Source organism: Chelonia mydas, chromosome 2 (genome assembly GCF_015237465.2).
Source record: "Chelonia mydas isolate rCheMyd1 chromosome 2, rCheMyd1.pri.v2, whole genome shotgun sequence".
NCBI classification, from domain to species: domain Eukaryota; kingdom Metazoa; phylum Chordata; order Testudines; family Cheloniidae; genus Chelonia; species Chelonia mydas.
In genome coordinates this window covers 206,505,543-206,528,046 of record NC_057850.1, presented here as the reverse complement: position 1 = coordinate 206,528,046, position 22,504 = coordinate 206,505,543, and the positions used below count along the sequence as shown (strand labels likewise).

Sequence of the window (22,504 nt, the reverse complement as noted above, 5' to 3'; positions counted from 1 at the left end):
ATTACAGGTGGAAAATATTGTTTTGAAGTGCAGATCCCAAGCCGTGTGCATCACATCACTACTCATTAATTTCATATTGGGGTGAAATAATGTGATGCCTAGGATGGATACTATGTATCCAAAAGTGCCCAAATGTGATTTTATTTCATAAACTGAAGATACAAACACACATATCAACCAATCAATTTATCTAAAGATCTCTGTCAGGAGGGAGTAAAGGTCTTAATCATCTCTCTTTGAATGAAATGGTGTCCCTTCCATGAAATTATGCATTTATTACACATCCTCTCCTGATACTGAGCTTGACATCAAATTTGTTAGCTCAGTCAAGACGTCATTGAAATTGTATGACATCCCTTTTTAGCACTTTTGGCCTATCTTCTGTGATGGCTGAATCAGTGCATTTGTCACATTTTAGCACTGGAAAAGTGCATTGGTGGCTGTGGAAGAGTGGCTTTTTATTCCCCATTCATATATGAAGTCTCTCCCATGTGCACCCCCTCCTGGGTGGGAGCGGGCAAAAGAACAAAAGGTAGCTGAATACACAAGAGGGATGGCCCTTAAGACCAGAGACTATCCTAACTGGCCTCATGGGGTAGGTGCCAATTTGATTTGTTGGATTGAGAAGCAATTAGTGAGTAATATATCTCCTACCTATAGGGACTGGGAGAGCTGCCTTTATGGCTGGCTTCCTATAATAACAAAGGAACTGAATCCTTCCTAGTAAAGCCACCAAACTAGTCAGTATCCAGGCAACCATGTGGTTTCATGGAATCACAGACGATTAGGGTTGGAAAAGACTTCAGGAGGTCATCTAGTCCAACCCCCTGCTCAAAGCACAACCACCCACAAATGAATCATGTTTGGAGATACTTTCTTTGGTGCTAACATTTTTACAATTTGTATTATTTGGAAAACCATCCAGAAGTTGTATTTGAATTATCATATATACTAGCTTCAGTGATACTCTTCGATTGAGCTTTAATAAGGCTTTCGTACTGCTCTTCTTATAGCAATGAAAATGGTATTTGGGTCTTCACCATTGAAACTGCATGACAAAGAGGGCAAAGACCATTATTAGGTTGAAAACATTTTGGAGAAGTGTATTTTGGCATTGTAGTTTTATAAATGTGTGGGCCAGGTCCCCTCTTCCTATTTATTATTGGATTATTTCTACTTTGAATCCAGCAAACAAGGAATAACCCATATTGTGGTCAATCTACCTACATAAGGAAATTTGATTTAAAATTTTCAAATTTCCCTTTAACCTTCTTCAATTGCAGACAGATGGCATACTTCAATATTTAATAAGATAAATGTCCACTAAGCTAGGTAGGAGAAGACCAAATATCCTTGACCTATGGTCTTGGCTCATTTAAAGCTCAGTGTGCCTCACAGTTGTTCTTGTGCCTAGTACAAAACAGTTAGTTTGTGTTTGTGACTCAACTAGGTTTTTATAGTGTTTATACCAGATCTGGATCAATTTACATATCTAGCTGAAAACATATTACAGTGAACATGTCTTTTGATTTAGTGTTGGGACTTAATTTAGCAAACAGCTGTTGTCAGAAGACCTATTTGTATAGAGTGGTTTACTTTAGAGTGAAAAAGCATTCCAAGATTAAAAATGCCTTTTAACAGAGCAATTTATAAATAATGTGTGAAAATAATCTGTGAATAGGTAAGACAGTAGCTTAACTCAGCAGGAGTTTTCATTTGAATGATGGAAGTAATGCAAGAACAGAGCAGGAATATTAGTGCTATGCAGTACTTTCTAGTTTACTTTAAATTTTAACGGTTTTCATGCCAGATTACTTGTAAATTGGGAAAATACAACTTTTGGCTCTTTGGTCTTTTTTATTATTATTTAATTCAGATACAAAACAGATGTCACTTTTTTATGATCACGAGGACCCCGAAATGTTAGTGAAAGCATTTTAATTCCGTCACCTCGTATACATATATTTGTCTTGATTTGTACTTTTAGTGACCAACAGGATAAAACTGGTATGGACACTGAACAAACATTTTACCCATTGTGAGGCATGGCTTGAATTAAGGGCAGAATGGAAAGGAAGAGTTCATTCAGCTAGCCATCGATTTACTGGACCTGTAAATCAGAAAATTTAGTTTCTGTTAGAAACCATTAGTTTTCAGTGTAGTACAAACATTTCACATGTAAATTGTGTGTAAGTGTGGTAATCTGGGTTATTAACACGTTTTCATGGTTTATAACATTTTCTTCTTATATGGAAAAACTGAAAGCATTCCATGTATGCCATTTAGCTGTTTTTACTTTCCCTTTTTGTTTACTATTCCTAGAAGGGAAATAGTAGGTATGACAGTAAGGAAGAGAGTATAAAATTGAGTTTTCCATAATGAAATATGTTCAAAATTTCAGATGTAGTTCTGCTGTGGAGGGAGCCTGCTGTGTTAGTATTAAGAGTAAGATTAAGTCTAAGAAATAACAGGACAGCAATTGACTACCCCAGACCATACTATTCAGGTTACGCTATGTTGATTTCTGTTACAGAATGTTTCGATGAATTACCTGAGTTGTTAGTGTTAGTGTTCATATTGCCATTTTTGGCATTCATAGTTAATTATAAGATGTTTTTTTTAACACCTTGAAATTAGAGTCCAGATTTCATGACCTTTTAGATCTCTGGATCCAAAAAAGAAGTGCCAATGTGTACGTTTGGGTCTTTTCTATTTCTAAGGAAGTCAGAAGAAATGTTCAGACATTCTTGAGTGCAGCTGTACCATGGATAGTTAAATGTGGATTGCTGAACAGTGTTTCAGGACTGTCTAAAATTACTCCCAAAATAGTGTGAGAGAGAATGGTACTGTAGCTAATGTGCAACTCATTTACTTTATTATGTTTGATATATGAGAAACAAGAAATTAGATCTTGCTTGAGATCTGAAATTTAATGTTTGGCTTTTTTTTCATACCATCAAAATCAGTTCCCTCAATTGACTTTGTGTAGTTTTTCATTGATACTGTTAATTCTTGAATTTCTATTAGAGTAAATGCCAGAACAAATTTTGTGTAGGTTTTACGCACCTGATTAGTTTATTTTAATCAAGCTGTTTGCACAACTCCAAAGCTACGGCATATATACTGCGTAAGAGATCTTGTAGTTCTTACTGTGGCAGTTTTCTCAATTTCACCTGTACGTGCATATGAATTTGGGGGGGGGAGGGGGGTGTATTGCCTGCAGAGAGTACTTCATTAACTAACGTTGAACAGACGTAGTACAGTAATTGTAATGTGTAACGTCATGCAGATCATATGATCAGTTTGCAGGTTACATTACAGTTTGCATTATGTTTCTTGGACCTTAACGGTTGAAGTATAAATTAATGCCTGAATGTCACTTCAACAGCAAATAGTTATCCTAAATTGCTAACACAGTATCGTTTTACCACCTCAGTTACACATCCTAAAGTTGCACATGCTTCTGATGGGTAAAACGACAAACTGATTTCATGATCAGCACTGTACATAACAAATCTTGCTGCTTTTGTTGTTTCTGTTCTGCACATGCTATTGAGACATCACAGTATATGAATATGAGAATGTTTCTATAAAAATAAACATTTAACAAGTGGCAGTATGCACAACTGAACAGAGCAGCTGATCTGTGGCACTTTTCCTGTTGGATTTTGTTAGATGCGTAGAGAGCTGTGATTTCTTAATGGAATACTAGGCGTCAACAGGAAATGCTGTAGGATTTTCAAAAGGACTCAGTGGAGTTAGGTGCCTAATTCCCAAGGAAATTAAATGGGAGTTGACTGCCAAACTCCCTGTTGAAAATCCCACCTGTAAGGCAGTGTGGACACTCCCCATGGAAAAATCTAATTTTCCAAGACTGCTTCAAAATCTGAATCATAAACTAAAAAAAGGACTAGTAAAGAACAACTAGGAGGTGTGTTAGACACAATTCTACAGTATGATAAACAGTTAAACACGATCCTATCAGGAGGACTGATATTTAAACCATTTCTAGTGGTACAGTCAATGTAGGTCTTGAGGATGTTTCCAGTTTACATTGTTCATGTTCAGGTCATGACCTGCGATTTTGTTTATGGGGCGGAAGATCATTTGTTTTAGATAGCCTTGACTAGGTGTTTCTCTAAAAATAACCCTTATAAATAATCTTTTCCTGTAGGAGATAATGGCTTTTCACAGCCAGCAGCCTGTTATAAGCCAGAACAGCTTCCTCCAGAGAATTCTTCCTTTATGGAAAGAAATTTCGTCTGCAGATTACGGTGCCTCCTGGATAATTCATCTGGGTTCTTGGTGAGTATACAATTATATAAAGGCTTCCACTATTGCCTAAGTGTATAAAACTAGAGAATGGTGGTAATGGTGCTGAGGCATCAAATAAAAGGTTCTTTGAATCCATCTCTGCTTACATAGAGTTCAAAACAATTCAGCTTTTTTTTTTTTTTTTTTTTTTTTTTTACTAGTGATGTTCTGTTTTACACCAGGTTTTCTGTATTTGCTTTTTGAGATGGGTTTATGGGGTAATAGATTTCTAAATGACAGCATAACTCTATTTAAAAAAAAATATATTAATAGTAAGGCCCAAAGCATGAATTTGATGGAAGTTAAAATAAGTTAAAATCTGCCACTTTTCAGAGAAGTGGGGTTTTTTTAAATAAATAAATAAATAAAGTTTGAATTGTAAATATCTCTGTCATCTGTGATCACTATATATTTTCCTCATCTGAAGGCCATGAATTTTCAAGGGAGATTAAAGTTTCTTCATGGACAGAACAAGAAAGGGAAGGATGGCTCTCCTGTCTCTCCTCAGCTGGCTCTATTTGCAGTGGCTACCCCACTGCAGCTTCCATCCATCCTTGAGATACGAACCAAAAACTTCATTTTCAGAACTAAGCACAAACTGGACTTCACACCTACAGGCTGTGATGCAAAGTAGGTACACGGTCATCTATGTAGCATGTTACATTTCCCTGTACACTTGCAGCTGAAATAGATCTCTGCACCTTTAAAGTGTTTAAATGGGTACCTTTAGGTGAGCATTGGATGTGATTGTGTATTCGGGTGGTAAGTAGTATTTTATCATTAGGTTTTTCTCCTCCACTGCTGGAAGATATAAAGCACTTGTAGATAGAAGGGGTACTGTCTACGGGTATCCGCTCAGAAACTCTTTGATACCTGTCTCCTGAGCATTATCAAAACAAAAAATTGTTCTTCAGAAGTATTTTTATGAATTAGAGATAAAAGGTAACCCCTGGGAGGGATGATTTAGAATACTCTCCATTGATGAGGATGAAGTTCACCCAGATCAAAGCATCTTTCTCACCACTTCCTCCTCCTCCTGCTCCTCCACTACACCTTTTCAATTCAAATAGATGTAAACTACTATGGAAATGTGATTTGTTGCAAATTAGCTATAAATGAAACTAAATTCTACAGAAATTAACCACATGAAATAACTGTTTTTCACAGTGCTTTGGACCAGTTCCCAAACCATTCTTTTTTCTTCATTTAAAAAAAATAAACCCTACTACATTTCTAGATTAAAGTAGCACAACCATGCCCCAAGCATGGCAAAAAGCCCACTAAGTTGATTCCTCTTACAAGATAAAATCCTCTGGCCTCTCCTGAGTTTTTTCCCTTCTCCCTTCCTTTCTGAGGTCAGATTTTCAAGTGTTGTCAGTGCTTTAAATCTTCACTTCCATTTATGATTGGGTAGCCCTCGTCAGATTCCCCTGAACCCATGCTGCACAATGTACAGCCAGACTATCCTCCACCCTTTCGTCAGTATATGAGTGTTTTTCCCATGTTCCCCCAACTACTACTAATCCCAATAAAGAAAAGTACATATGTGAATAAATAAAAGAGAAGTAAAATTTTACTAGCCATGAGGTTGCTAACTTCATCTCTTCCTCTTTCCATTTTTGTTTTTGTATTTATTCTATTGTCTTACCTTCCATCTCCCATTTTTCTTTTTTCATTCACAACCATTTATTCTTTATTTTGTCTATTGTTTCCTTTCCTTTTTGTTTTCTTTTTTTTATCCACATCTCTTTCCCTTTTCTTTCTACTGCATCTTCCTTTATTTGCATCTTCCATTTGTGCCCCAAATGTCTTCCTCCCCAGTCTTTCCTTCCACTGAGCTTTCCACTGTCTAAGTCGCTGGGAGATACTCCCAGCTCCTTCAAAATTCTTGCCTCTTCCATTCTTCCTCTCCCATTCCTGATAATATCCTGTTGATCCTGCTGTGGCCGCGAAGGGCTCTTATAGAATCCTGTTGACTGCTATGGAGCATGGTAATACTGCCAGCACAACTCTTCTGTGTTCCCTTTAGTACAGTGGCGTTCGCATCCACTCCCATATTGAGCAGCTCGGGTGAGGGGCAGCTGACATGAAATGCAGGAGATAGAAGCGGTGTTTAATAACTGGAGGAAGGAGGTGCTTCCATTTTTTTTTTTTTTTAAAGAGAAGTGGGAGGTTAGAGACATCGTGGGCTTGTGTGCTGCAGAACTAGAGCACACAGTGCCAGCCTCTTTTTGCTCTATGAACAACCACCTAATTGCACTATGAGCATCCCCAGACTCTTCAGTAACATAAGTGGCATATTCTTGGACACACTTTTGACTAGAATAGATGTAGAAAATTGCCTAGAATACTTCTCTAACTAGCAAGGAAATGTAATGCCATATTTAGGCACCTACCAGTAAAACATGGCTTGATTTGCGCACACACACATAAAAGTGCCAAGCAGACTAGGGGTCCCTTTGCAGAAAGTGGGAGCTACTGCATGCACAATAATTCTGAAAATTAGCCCACTTTGCATACGTAACAAAATACAGAATTAGGAGCCTAACTTTAAACGTCTATTTTTGGAATATCCCAATTCATTTTGTGGAAGCATTTCTGGATTCTGAAGGTAAATAGGTAAATAATAAAGGCCTTATGACTCATGATGTATTTGCTAAATTTTGTAAGAAGAATCACATTAAAATCTTGTATAAAATCTTTATTGTAAATACTGATGACATACTCTGCTGTAGCAGAAATGTTTAGCCGAGATTGATTAGTTCCTGTGCTCATACTGTATGTTGATACATCAGTAGTGCTATAGTTTGTTTTCCTTTTTGTCTTACAGAGGAAAAATTGTGCTGGGATACACTGAAGCAGAGCTGTGTATGAGAGGAACAGGATATCAGTTTCTTCATGCAGCTGATATGCTTTATTGTGCTGAGAATCATATCCGAAGTAAGTGTAATTTGGCATCTGTGTAAGGCAGGCTGCTAAAACAAAGCAAAGATTACATTTATACTAAATGTTATGAAACACAACCAAAATTAATCTAGTCATTTACAAAATAAACACTTTTCTTTATACATGTCCTTCTGCTTCATATAAGAGTTTATACTGGAAGAAGAAATATTTAATATTCCTATCTGGACCCATTTTGGTTAAATATCCTGGTTCCTGTCATGTCCTGCTGTTCAGTTTTTGTTCCCCACAGCCCAACTGCTGCTATTTCAGCAGCTTCTCCTAGGGAGATGGATTTTAAGATAGTTCTCAATTTAGCCTCTTACAGGAAAACTTTCTATGATCTACAGGCACTGTCTCTTTTACTCTTCTTTGGAGGTAATATTTAATAATTTCCTGCTATCCCCTTACATATCTGTAGTAAATCACCTAGACTCTGCTCTCCATTGATCATTTGTAAAGCAAACTGTTTAGCTATCCCCCACTCTATATACCAAAGGGGTGACCAGTAGGCACACAGTCCTCCCTGACCTGTGAAATCTCACATGTGTAAGTGGACCCCTGTGTCTGTTCAGAGCCCCATTAATAATCTGTCAGATTTGCCCACGCAGATCAGCTTGCAGGTTTGGGAGCCTTAAAGAACAATTTGGTGGCTCACTCAATCACCCCCACCCAAATCCGATCATGCAATGAATGTAAATATTACAAAAGTAGCTTCATTACTTCCAATTTCTGGCTGAAACCAGGATTGAAAATGGTGGCACCGAAGGGAAATTTATCTCAGACATTTCAGAACCTCAAAAGATTTGGTTTTTAAAATGGGAGAAGGTTCAGGGAAGAGATGGAATAATTTTTCCCCATTGGTTTTCCCCACTCTGGTGCGAAGTATATTAAACGCCTCCTTATAAAATAGATTTTTTTTCTATTAGGGACTCTTACAAACTTTTACATTTTTATTTTGCAGTTCAGTTTGTGTCTAGGAATGAAATTATTTATTGTGTCTAGGAATGCAGTTATTTCATCACTGTATGTACTATAAAAGTGACAGTTGGACTGCAAGATGAAGCAGTGGCAGATAGTCTTTTTGAGATAGCATCTGAAAGCTACAGTAGCTATTTGAAATACTCACTGTTATAATATTTTCATCATATTAGAGATCTAAAACAACTAAACATTTTCCATCCTTGACTCAAAGCAAATGCCCTGTGTGTGGTGGTGGTGGTCATTTTATTTTGTGTTTTTGTATTTGCAGTTGCCTTTCTGCTAGAACAGTGGTTCTCAAACTAGGGCCGCCGCTTGTTCAGGAAAAGCCCCCAGTGGGCTGGGCTGGTTTGTTTACCGGCCGAGTCCGCAGGTTCAGCCGATTGCGGCTCCCACTGGCCACGGTTCGCCACTCCAGCCCAATGGGGGCTGCCGGAAGGGCGGCCAGCACATCCCTCGGCACATGCCACTTCCCGCAACCCCCATTGGCCTGGAGCGGCGAACCGCGGCCAGTGGGAGTTGCGATCGGCCAAACCTGCGGACACGTCAGGTAAACAAACCAGCCCGGCCTGCCAGGGGCTTTCCCTGAACAAGCGGCGGCCCTAGTTTGAGAACCACTGTGCTAGAACAGAGTTTAGGATTTTATCATTTATGTGCTGTTGTATTTAGCAGTCCCTGCTATTGGTGAGATAATGGACCACGGTGCCATTAAATACTGGGGGGGTTGTACTGAATTGTTAGTGTCTGGAGTGACTCTCAGCAGACCTCCCCTTGGCATTCCAGCCCCTACTTACCACCCAGGCAAACTGGACTTTATGGTGTAAGGTTATTAAAACCAAAACTAACACACACTAGGTTTTGGTCACTCACCTCAGGTTACTGGATACTTCAGGTTCTAACCAAAAAACAATGCGGGTAGCCAATCCTTAGTAAACTAACTACAGATTTATTAATTAATAAAATAAATGTTACTAAAAAGGTTAAAAGCCGATAAAATACATTACAATTGAATCAGAATATATGAGCCCAGTTGATAGCAGAGATGTAATGTCTGCTAATGGCCGTAAGAGTCTCAGGGCTTTCCCAAAATTAGCTTTTTGGGGATCTCAGTCCAATGGCTCAAAACTCCCCCGTTGAGAGTTCGGCAGATCAGAGAAGGCAGGATCATTCCCAGTGCTGCTGCTTATAGCTGTAAACAGCTTGGTGAGTGTCACTGTTGCAGCATGGGTTTTCACCTGCTGAGTAAGAATAGGTAATGCAGACAGCTCGTGAATCTCCATTGTTAAACGAAGGACCCTTGCTTTGAAGTTAACCTTTTACTTCCCATCCATACAGAAATAATCGAGTTACATTGATTTATATAAGGTAATTGCCAGCCACTCATTTTAACAGAGATAGATAATTGAAGACAATGCAGGTAATATCATTAATTTCATGCTGTATATACATATCTTTTGATCTTAAGGTTGATTGCGTACAGGATACAGACAGACAAAAACAATTCCATCAGCATTTTCCTTGATCTCTTATCAACATAATTGAATGGGCTGGTGTCTGCTAGCCCATTTAACATCGCTTTGATACTAGCACACATTGAATTGACCTGATTATATTGCAGTGCCTCTTGACATGCCTTTAAAGGTTAAACACAGGTGGACTGGCTAGTTCATTTTAAACTGTGCTGGTTTGTCAGTGTCATATGAATATCTTAGAATTCATTGTGATTTTTGTTCTTGTATTTACCCATAGCCTAGGTAAAGCTTTCTGGCAGGCAGATCATATATTCATTTTGTTTTTATTTTACTTTCTGGGTCCAAATGGGTTTGGTTATTGTATGTCAATGGGTTTATGGAGAACATAATTCTGTAATATGGAAACATACTATTAAGTACTTACCTTTTATACTAGTAGGTAATTGGAGACTTAAATTGCTTTTGAAATGGAATTATTTTTATAACATGCCAAGTTTTCTTGTTTATTGCTTAATTGGAAAAAAATATTAAGCAGTATATTTGACCTTTTTAATTCTAGTGATAAAAACTGGAGAGAGTGGCATGACTGTGTTTAGACTTCTTACCAAAGAAAATGGATGGGCCTGGGTTCAAGCAAATGCACGCCTGATCTACAAAAACGGAAGACCTGATTATATCATTTCAACACAGAGACCTCTTACGTAAGTAATTGTTACAGTATGGCAGCTTAGCTTGAAAACAACCAACGTACCATCTGACATAGATCTTATTAAGATGCAGGGATTTGGGGGTTATGTGTGTTTTTGTTTTTTTTTTTGAATGTTCTCTACCTGCTGCAAAGAGCTTTGGTTTTTTGTTGTTGTTTTCTTTAAAAGAGTTAAAAATTGCCAGTGTTGCAGTAATTCCATCTGTAAATCCCTCCCTTGAGATCTCAAATTGTATGTAGCACTGATTATGGCAGATGCCACGGTGTTCCTCTCAGGAAGTAAATTTAATGAAACAAAGGCACAAAATTGTTCCATCCACCCTACTTCTATTTTTCTCCCTTTTTCTCTTGGAAGAAATCCAACTGCAGCTGCAGAGACCTCATATATTACTCATAGGAATTAACTTCAGTAGAGTACCTACTGAATTCCATTCCACTTATTATTTAGCATCATCCAGACAAACCCAACACTTACTTGACACGAGAAATGAAAAATATCGAGAGAATTCAGTGCTGAAAGATCCATGCTCCCAGCAAGGCAAGAATAGAAGAATATGAAGTATGTCATTTAGGTTTATAGAATTGCACACATAATATTGATTAACCTATGTAGAAGTATTACAGTAAATAAACTCCTTCTACCAAGATCTGTTGCTCATTTTACCCACTAGAGTTAAGTTTTAATAGTCAGATTCCTTCATGACTGGCACTTTTCAAGTGCCTACAAATAGAATAGTTCACTTTTTTAATGCGTCAATTTGAGGAAACAAACTATACTATTTTATTGTAATTACTACAATACTGTAATAAAGTACTGTATTTTTTTTTGTCAATTTCAGGGAAGAAGAAGGGGAAGAGCATTTACGGAAGCGAAACATGATGGTGCCTTTTATGTTTGCAACTGGTGAGGCTGTGTTGTATGAGGTAACTTTCCCTTTGCCTAGCCTAATGGATCCCCTGCAGACAAAAGTTAAAAGCACCAAGGGGAAAGGACCTCCTGCCAAAGCTACACTACATAAAGAATATGTTGATCCAAACTCACTTCTGGGTGCCATGTTAAGACAAGATGAGTCTGTATATCTCTGTCCTCCTGCTTCAGATAAACTTTCTTTTGAGAGAAACTTGTTTACGGACACCAGCGATGAATTGGGCAACATTGTTACCAGTGACTGGCAAGATAATCTCTTACCAACTGGAAATAACATCCTGAAACGGGAACAAATCAACTGTCCCCAGGAAAGCAACTTAATGCTTACTGAGGACAGTGCAGAGCTCTTTCAAGATAATAAAAATAGTGACTTGTACAACATCATGAGAAGTCTGGGTATTGACTTTGAAGATATAAAATGTATTCAGCAGGATGAGGAGTTTTTTAAAGCTGAATTTTCTTGTGTGGATGATATTGGAGACATCAACATAACTGATGAAATCCTGACCTATGTTGAGGATTCTATAAATAATAAGCCTGACTTCTTGTATTCAGGTTGCCATCAGCAACAGACAACGGTTCAGAACTCTGTCTGTTTGGTACAGCAACATTTGGACAAACAGCAACTTAATCAGCACCAAAAACAAGTGGTTGAGCAGCAGCAGCAGTTATGTCAGAAGATGAAGTATATGCAAGTCAATGGGATGTTCACAAATTGGAACTCTGGTAGTAGTGTGCCTTTTAGCTGTTCACAGCAGCAGCCAGTGCAATATGTTTTTTCTGACATGCATGGTACTACTCAAGAGTTCGCTTACAAATCAGAAGTCAACCCTCCACCTCATGCATGTAGGCAGGAGTTTATGCCTTATAAACAGCCCACAACCCCCGTGCCACAGCTCTCTAGTTTTACCCAAATAGATTTCCCCATAGGACATTTTGACAGATCAATCTATCCTGGTTCTTCAAGCATGGAGGATTTTCTCAGTTGTTCACAACAAGTCCCCGAGAATCAAGAGTGTGGAATAAACTCTCAGCCAGTTATGGTAACTCCTCAAACATGCTATGCAGGTGCTGTGTCTATGTACCAGTGTGTTCCAGAAACTCAACCCAACCCTATGGATCAAATGCAATATAATTCTATGATGGAGGGTCAACTATTGTTAAATAAGGTATGATAAAGGGCATTGTTAAATTTTCTTCCATGTTCTAATAGTTTTTAGCAGGAAACTAGATGGTTTATGGGATACAGACCTTATTGTCAGCTAAGTCATTGGATCTGAAACTGATGCAGTTGTAGTAATGAATGAGAGGTACTGTAACTTCTGTTCTTTAGCCTGACATGAGCCATGCTCAGTCCAGGTCCCAGGGGATGTGTCCATATCACAGGAACCTCTACAATTGGTATCTGTCAAACTTATACTTACAAATATGCTCCCTCTCAAACCTAAAATTAGTTCTTCCAGGCCAAGGCTGAGCAGTGTGGCAGAAGCTTGGAGTATGTGTGTATCTATTTTGTAGGTAAATAGATTGCTGACTGTACAATTGTCTGGCACATTTAATTGTCAGTTCATTACTTTACAATAAGAAAGGTAAACTTTCATTGTTTGGATTCTTAAAATACAAATCTTCTCTTTAAATCAACAGAATCTCACTGCTTAATTTAATATATTTTAAAGACCACATTAACATACAAATTCTGATTTTACATAACTTGCATGGAATCATATGAATCCCTGTCCTACATATGTGGAGGTATTGTGAGAGTGGTTTCAAACTGTGGGGCAACATGTGGTACACCATTAAGTTGAGAAACTGGCCTATACATATTTTACTCATGAAATACCACAACATTTTTAAGAACTAAGACTTATAAATATGTTATACTTTAAATTTTTACAAAAGTACATGTATTTCTTTTGCAGCATTTAGAGCAATGTTAAGAATATGAGAAAAATTAGCACAAGCTACATAAGTAGGGCATACACACAAAAATAAAAATTAAATATTGGGTAGGCCTTGATTGGTGGGACTAATTACCTTAGTGCAGGAAGTTCAAAGCAGAGCATGGACATAAATTATTTTAAGATACACCTATCTATAAAAACACAATTTTCTTTTCTTTAGGAGTATACAATTTTTAGTTTAAAAAACTTCCAAAAGAGAAAACTGTTAAAAGGTTATTCAGAAGCATACCTTAATGCTACAGAAAAGTTTGCTCTTTAGGGCACATTCAAGCAAAACCAGGACTGAATACTGATTTAAACTAGGAGTTATGTGCTAATTGTTTTGAATGTGCAAAGTCACTAGCTATAGTGCAGCTCAGTGAAAGAGGAATAATACGGCAGCAGAAAAAGGTCAAAACAATTATTTCCTGTTCAAGTTACTGATTTAAAAACCCAGGTCTTCTCTACCTTTTTTGTTTTGTTTATATGCAGCAGAAAGGAAGAATTATCTGAACATTGAAAATGGTAGCCATATCCATATTTTGCCAAGGAGAGTGCAAAACAAAATAATGTAACACATTAAAATAGTGTAGCCATTCTTCAGACGATATCTTCAGCAAAATTCTTCCTGGGTAGAATTGAGTACATTAGCAGCTTTGGAAGAAAACCTTCCAATTTCAATACAATTATTTGACTGTAATAGCAGCAAAAATACAAAGGCATGATTCTTTTTCCAAAGAGTGTACATTCTAAGGCCACGATCCTACAAATGCTTGTGCACATGCGCGTAGGTATTTGCCGAATTAAAGCATTAACTGGCACGTAACATACACAGAGCAAGGAAGAAGAATACAATCAGAAAATGTACAGTCTATATTACATCATATCAGAAGTAAAATGAAGACTTGTTACGTTTCTTAATTCTTTCATTAATTAAATAAAATATAATTATAGAATTATAAAACCTCCTTTAAAATGTAGCACGCTTCTGCAAGATTAATAGCTTTTGCTTGAGAGACCCAAGACTGAAATAGCATGAAGATACTTTGGCAAAGTTCAGTAAGGAAACTTACACAACACTTGGCTGCACTATGTCTCACTCTAGTCGGTGCTATTAATCCTTCATAGTCCTAGATAATAGTGTTGGAAAGCATCTCCTGCGTCATCCAAGTTAATCTCCTTCCAATAGTACAGGATTGTCATTTACACACATACTCTTGAGCATTGTTATGTTGATGCCTATTTTTAATAACCAATTTAAATTTTCTTTTTTAACTTGTAGGTTGTTAATTTCTCACTATAATACTCATAGCCACTCTAATTATTTCCCATTTTTGTTACTTCATTTTGAAACTTTTTCTCTTCCCGCTCCTCAGCAAAGATATCATGCCAGAGTACTCTAGTGGATTGTCACAGTACTAACAAAATGTACTGTCACACTTAATAGGATATTATAAATAGTTAAAATTAAATCTAGTTGTTAGTCCATGAAAATGGTTAAACCGCTAGAATACTGTGTTCTGCTTTCACCTTTTTGTAGTAATGTTAACGCATCAAAGGTAGACGAGCAACCAGGACAGTCTTATGTTAAAATATATTTATATCATGTCTATATTTACTGTGGCTGTCAGAAGAGTGAATGATTCCAAACAAGTGTGTGTGAGAGAGAAATGGATGTATACTTGTAGTCGTAATGACATGAAATAAGTTCCGTTCCAAAACCATGACTGTAAATAAAATGAATTTGAGACATGGTTACTGTAGATAGGGAGAAGTTATTAATGGTTACAGTAATAAAACAGGTGGGAAAAAGTGTATGGACAAGCATTTTGTGTCAGTTACCCTTTTTATGATCCTTCTATCCCTAGTTAGTTTCTATATGACAAGATTTGTAGTTAAGGTCCAGAAGGGACTGCTGTGGCTATGTCTACACTGCAATAAAAGCCATGCAGATGCATGGCACAGCTATGTTTGGCCCAGGTCAGCTGACTCAAGCTTGCAGGGCTATAAAATTGCAGTGGGGAGTGTCTCAGAGCTTGGGTCCCAGCCTGAGCCCAAATGTTTACATTGCAATTTTGTAGCCCCTGCCCCCTGAGCCTCATGAACATGAGTCGGCTAACCTGGGGTCTGAGACTCAGTGCCATGGGTGTTTTTATCACAGTGTAGACATACCCTGAGCATATCTAGTCTGACCTCCTGCATAACACAGGCCAGAGGAGTTCTCTGAATTAATTCCTGGTTAAATTAGAGCATGTCTTTTAGAAAAATCTTCAAACTTGATTTTAAAGTTTCTAGTGATTAAGAAGCTACCACAACCTTTGGAAAGTTCTTCCAATGGTTGTAAGACCAGTGTCCTTTTAGTAAACAGGGACTACTCCCCCTTACTAATTACTACTATATGCTCAGCAAAGTCTGCCAGACAATGCACATATTACTAAGTGATCTCACCACAAAATGGATTTAGTGAAGAACATTGAAATAATCCTGTCCTAGTGACTTAGTAGATATTTTCCATCTCTGACTTAAGATTCTGTGAATATTTCTAAAGAGAATTGATGCATCTGTCTCAGAAGGATTTGTCACCGTCAGATAGAAAATCAGCTAAATCCACAGCTACTGCCTGTAGTCATTAGAAACTCAAGAGTGAAAAGAGCTGTGCACACTTGCATGGCTTGTAGTATCAAGTATGTGCTATTTTAAGGCAGACCTTAACTAATTTGGGTGCACCTCATGCCCTGTTAAATCAAGGCTACTTTGTAAAGAGTTCATGTAACTTTTAAAGTATTTTGCTTTATTTTCCACTAATATATGGAATATTTGTGCATATAATGATTTTTGTAAATGATAGCATTACATCAGTTGATTAAAATAATCCGGGGGGGTGAGGGGGAATGCTTTTGAAGAGAATTGTTGAAATGCAGTATGTCAAGACTAATAAAAAACATTCAGCACTCTCACTTGATTTTGTTAGATATGGTTTGAATGACTGATGTTTGAATGACTGATCACCATCAGTCATTGAAAAAACCCAACTGCATTAAGTGGGGTACGTTCCAATTTGTAAGTGAACTGAATACGCACTCACAGAAGAACCATAAAAGCTGACCACCACCACACACTCAAAAATAGGACCTTAGGTGGATTTTGAAATTGTAACATTCTTGACAAGGAAATTGGTAGTGTTGAGGTGAGGGGAAAAAATCACACTAAAAATCTGATTTTGAGAAACTTTCAAGACCTAGGTGTCTGCTCTTTCTGTCATTGGAGTCCGTGACAAAACTCCCATTAACTTCAACAAAAGTAGGATTGTGCCCATGATCTTGGTTTGTTTAACTTTCCATTTCTCTCACTAGTCCAGTGTGTTCTGTTTGCAACTGACCACAGAAATCAGGATCTATTATGATTTTATTATGCAACATGTGCAGTGTTAGTATTTACTATTAACAAAAAGTTAGAACTGAACAAGTTTCAAGGCATACTGAAATTTTTTTATTTTAAAAAATGACAGCAGATTTGCAGTGCAGAGCCAAAATATATTTATATATAGGAACCCCTATTAATATTTTTCTAAAAAAAGTCCCCCAAACAGTCTTGAGGAAATAGGGAAAAATAAACTTAACATCTTAAATATCTATTTATAAAATGAAATACTTGAGTCTTGTGCCATTAAGAATGCTTTACATTCAAAAACCACTAAGCTTATTTTACTACTTCAGAAGTTTGATAATTAATTCTTCAAAGTTTGATAATTAATTCTTCAGAACCAGTTTCAGAATTCCTGGAATGGCCAACTCCTTTTTAATTTTAGATGCCAGAAAAGTTTTCATAATCCTAAAATATTGCCTGTGATCTTTGTGTAATCTTAATTTTGGGGGAAGAACAACAGAGGTGGGGGAAAAACATAAGTCCACAAACTCTGTCCTAAGCAAAAGCAGTTCTTGCCCCTGACTAGGGTAATCTTTGAGATGTATGGAAATATGAAAAATGTATTATTGGGGGACTGAGTTCTTTTCTTTTCCATAGATAGCTCTCATGGATTCACATGTCCAATTCATAAGGTGACACATAGTTGCTATCAGACACAGTATAGGATTTTTCTGTATACAGTATTAAGCTTTTAATCCTTTATTGGGTATCGCATAAAAACTTTTATTGAAAGGTATAATTGAAATATTTTACTGAGTTCAACAAAAAGAAATAGCTAGACCATTCCCTTTAGATATCAGACATACCCAGTGTGGTGATGGTTAATTTACTGTTTGAATTGCAGCAGTGCCTAGAGGCCTCAATCAAGGGTCAAGATCCATCTGTGCTTGAGGTTGTACACACCTGTAGTAAAGACAATCCCTGCCTGTAGCTTATAGTCTTAAGGCATGTTGACAGGACCATGAGTTTGCCTTCTGTGCTGTGACTTCTGCTTATGTTAAACATGACTGTTTTACTGTGTCTTTGTATTGCCCTCTTTACCCATCCCAATATGTTGTGTATCTCTATTGGCCACAGCCATAATGCAAAGGGCTTGTCTACAAGCATATTTAGTTTGCGGTAAGGTATGAATCTACTCTGCACTAGCCTACTGTGTTCTAGCTGTGGTCGGTACCAGGCTGATGCACATTAACTTTTCATTAATGTGCCAATTAGGACTAGTCCTCTCTCAAAGAACTAAGATCTAGTCCTGTCTTAGGTCTGAGATAGGCATCCAGTCACCTACAGAAACGTAGGCACCTAGGGGACTTTTACAGAAAAAATATAGTCCTCAAGTAAGTTTAGACACTTACATGGTTCGATAGCCACTTAGCATGGGTTTTGTGGATTGCAGTGGTGCCTAAATCTTGGGTTTAGGCACCTGAGTCACTTTGTGGACCTGGAGCTAGGTTAGCTGATTATGAGTAGTTTCTGCCACTATAGAAGAAGCATTTCTTTCATGATTGGAGTGGGGTTTTGGGGAGCGGGGGAGTAAACACCACCAGAAGCTTAGGCAGAGCATGCAGAAAGAGTCCCTTTTTATTTTAGCATTAGGAATCTCTAATCTTCCTTGTGCATTTTACTAAATGCTTTTGAAGTTTTTTAAAGAAAGCAGTCAGTAATCCTTGTAATTTTTTTTTCCAGTTCCAAAATGGTTTCGGTGAAATAAACTTACATGAAGCATATCCCTCTCAGTTAGATGTCATCAATAACACACAGACTGCTACACACCTTCAGCCGCTTCATCATCCGACAGAATCCAGACCTTTCTCAGATTTGGCATCCAATGGATTTATGTAATTCAGAGCCAATATCCCATCTGTGGTTTTTGATGGCTGTCACTTTGGTCTGTGAAGGAGAGCTTGATAAGGCTATGAACACTGGGCTTTAAAGCCCCGAATACATTTTGAGTAGTTGAGGCTGGTTGCACTATATACCAATAGGACATGTAATCCAAAACCTGACTTTTTGGGGTAGAAATAGGAACTATACTTTGACTAAAAGTGTGCATGCGCTGTTGTCAGTCAGATTGAAAATGTGGTGTTGCTGCAATATGGATTATGTACTACATACATCGCGTTGTAGAACATAAGATAAGGTAAATGGTTTTATTATTTAGAAAATAAATGGGCACTTTGACGACCTACCTAGTAATGGCACAAAGGAAAATGTTTTCACGCTTGGATTATTGCCAGATTTTATTTTTTAAAAATTGAAATTTAAAAAGAATGATCTAAATTTAAGAGCATCAGAAGCACTTATTTTTTACTGCATACTAAGCTTTTTCCTGTGATTAATTGCTTGTTATTTTAGCTCCTTTTGTTTTAATTTCCAGTTCTAGCACTTTAATAGATGGATTAAAACAAGGATTTGATATGCAATTTGAGGTTTTATATAAACAAATCCATTGCATTCCTCCTTTACTGACAATCTTAAGTGCCTCACAACTTAGCTACCTTATTTCTGAAAGGAAGCTTGTTTTGGAAAACATTCACCATAAATTAGTCATCGACATTGTGTGAACTTTTAAGTAACATATACAGTGCTATTGGCTTTCTTTTTTCTATAAAGTTTTTAGCAATTGCTGTTTCGAATTAGACTCAGTTCTGAGTCTGCAGAGTTGTAACACTTATCTGGAGATGTAAATGTTTTACATTTAGTTCAAGTAAAGGGTTTTGTTGTTCTGTACTACACATCTGCTTTCTTCAGGTAAAACAGGGTAAAAACAACAGAGATTTTGCATGGGGGAGGATTCCTCAAGATTAGTTTCAGATTTTCAAGGCTGAAAAACATGTGCCTTATCTTGTGTTAAAACACTTGTAATGTTCTTCGGAAATAAAAGTACAAGGCTGCTCTATGCAAATACTTTCACTAGAATGGATATCGAAAAGGGTTAACTTTTAAATTATGGGGGAAGAGCTGTCTCAATAGTAAATAGTATTGAGGTTTACTTTTGTAAAAAATGTCTTCACTGATAGTCAAAGTTCGATTGACTGCAGTTTTTAACATTGCGGGGGGAAGGGAGGGTCTGCTATTAAATGTTATCCCTGATAAATTGCACTCTAAAGAAAAAGTGATCATTTTTTCATTTGTGAACCCACTTGAAAAGAACTATGTGCAAAATATAAAATTGAAAAAAAATTAGTTCAAGTTCAGAGAGATTATCCTAGTAATGAAAAAGATGTTTGTATTTTTTGTTTTCAGAAAAGCTAAAAATATTGCTTTGGGTTTTTTATTTGAGAGAATTGCTAGAATTGTAGACACCAATGTTTGGTGCAAAACAGTAGCATAATGGAAAAATACAGAAACGTGTATATGTTCAAATTATTGCATACTCTTGTGTGCTGTATTGTTCATATGTAATGTCTTTGTAAAATATTTTAAAACAGTTAATTTTAAAGTGTTACATCATATATATAAAGATGAAATGTTTACATTCGTTGTGTATACATATAAATTACAGTGTAGGCAGTTTGTTAAAAAGGAAACAAAAATAAACCACCTTCCTCTTGGTTGGTGTTCATATTGTTTAATACAAGGACAATTGGAGTTTTTTAACTTGAGGAGAGAGAATATTTTGCAAAATTGTTGAAAATGTGATGCGGGAGCTTTCATTCCACCGTTTGTGCAATCTGCACTGAAATAACTACAAAGCTAAATACTGTGCATTAGATTTTCATCCCATTTCTTTGATTTCTTCTTTGAAACACACTCTCCAAAAGTAAAACTCATTTCCTTCTATAGTGTAATATGATCTGCTAGACAGAATATCAAATTCAGTTGTAGAATTTCAGATGCATGACTCTACCAATTCCTTTAAATAAAGTTACCAAGGGAGAAACGGATGTCAAGGAAATAACTTGTATTAATACTCTTCATTATTCAGGAAAGCCCTAAAAAGAAATTGGCTTGGGGCATGAAATTAAAATTTTAAAAGTTTCAAACTTCGTGATATCTCACGCTGAAAACAAAAAGTTTTGATTTTAATAGCATCTGGATTCACATTTTAACATTTAAATTTTTAATTTAAGGTAAGTTTTAACCAATTTCTTGCATTTCTAGTTAGTGTATCACTTTTTAAGAGTGTGAATTTGACAACCTGTTATATAAATTCTGTAAAACTGAAAGATTCAAAGGGATAACGTACATTTTTACATCAGTATAAATAAAAATGTATCTGATCAGTCTAGCTAAACCAAAACCTTCTTGTTCTATCACTAAGTGCCAAGGAAGCAGCAGTACTAGTGTACTGCCTTATTATAAACATTAGTTTTGTTATATACATAATACCAGTTTTTTTCTGTAGCTGTGCCTACAACAAACCCATGATTGACTGTGTATTAGTGAACTATTAATCTACACCAAATTACTTCAAAAGTGCACAGGAAATTTTGAATGTCTTCATTAGCCCTCCAGTTCTGTTATGATATAAGATATAACCCATTGTTAATCAGTATTACTACCCATTTTTGTACCAGTTTTCTTGGCTTGTTTTGCTTTAAGTTCTTATTTCTGATTTGCTATGCCTGCACATGCCATGCAATACGTTTCTTGGCTTAGGGTATGTTTTTTGTAGTGTTCTTACTGACCTTCAGCAATGTTTGTAAAACATAATATATGGTAATAAAATAATCATATGAATGTAGCTGATATGTATGTTCTTTCACTACAAACAATTCTTTGTCTATGGCAGAAGCTTTGTGATTTCACCACTGTGGACTTTGGAATTTCCAAAGTGTTAGACACAAGCACATGGAGACAATTTGGTGCTGTATATAAAAACATACATTTGAACTGTAGTTCTGTAACAAAATGATACAGAGAATGGTCACTGGCAGCTTATCAACATTTTAAATAGTCAGCAACAATTAACAGTTGAGTTGGATTAGACACCACTTGCTAACCAGATAGTCTGATACCAGGAAACCGGAGTTTGATAGGCCCACATTTGACTTAACACTTTTATATTCACTTTGTTTTATAGGGCTCCATATTCTGAATGAAAAATGTATAAACATTTCCTCTGAGGGGAAAAAAAACAGGTTTTTTTTTAGTATGTACAAAGTGACCAGCAGTTATTTTAAAGTAAGAGATATGTGCATATGAGGAAAGAGTTTAATAGGAGAACAGTTGCCTTCAAAGAGATTATAAATCAGTCAGAACCTTTTAATAAATATAAGAGAAAAAACCTTGATCTTGTGCTCTTTTAATAAAAAAAAAATTCACTGAACAAAGTCTGCTATAAAAGGAAAAATGCATTTATTCTTCTGGAATATGCCTTTCTGTAGGTGAGTTAGAGATGGCATGACCAACTCATGAGTTTTCCATTTGTGAGTCATGTAGTCATCCTTGCCTCCTTTTAGAAAAAGGCACTTCCTTCCTCCTCACACGGAGGAGGACTTAAGTGATACACAAGCCTTGTACTTTCCCTCTTCTGCTTCTCAGTACATAGAGGAATGTGGCCCTTAGCATTAAAGGGAGTTATCAATCGCTATCTAAAAGAGAATATTCTGTCCATGCTCTGTAGTATTACAACTAGTTGAATAGTGAAAGTGATCTCAAATATTCCTGGAGTAAGGCTGTCTGACTATTTGGATGGCTGCTGAGCATTTTAAAATGTTAATGAATCTCAAATGTCTCATTAATTTTAGCACAAATGATTATTCATCCTAACGTGTTCCAGTCATTGCTCTCCTTGTGCAAATTAAGGATGTCTAGTTGGCATGAACAATTTGCAAATAACCCACAGTCT

At 36.7% G+C, this 22,504-nt stretch overlaps 1 protein-coding gene across 1 annotated transcript in view; it reads left to right on the top strand.

The window, feature by feature from the left end:
* The window catches only part of AHR (aryl hydrocarbon receptor), a 98,281-nt gene extending 76,884 nt beyond the window's left edge, over window positions 1-21,397 (top strand). The window contains exons 6-11 of the mRNA XM_037890581.2: window positions 4,175-4,305; window positions 4,742-4,944; window positions 7,145-7,254; window positions 10,270-10,411; window positions 11,256-12,513; window positions 18,397-21,397. Coding sequence (XP_037746509.1) covers window positions 4,175-4,305; window positions 4,742-4,944; window positions 7,145-7,254; window positions 10,270-10,411; window positions 11,256-12,513; window positions 18,397-18,552 — 2,000 coding nt within the window. The 3' untranslated portion in view covers window positions 18,553-21,397. The remainder of the gene's footprint in view (window positions 1-4,174; window positions 4,306-4,741; window positions 4,945-7,144; window positions 7,255-10,269; window positions 10,412-11,255; window positions 12,514-18,396) is intronic.
* Window positions 21,398-22,504: the final 1,107 nt, after the last annotated feature.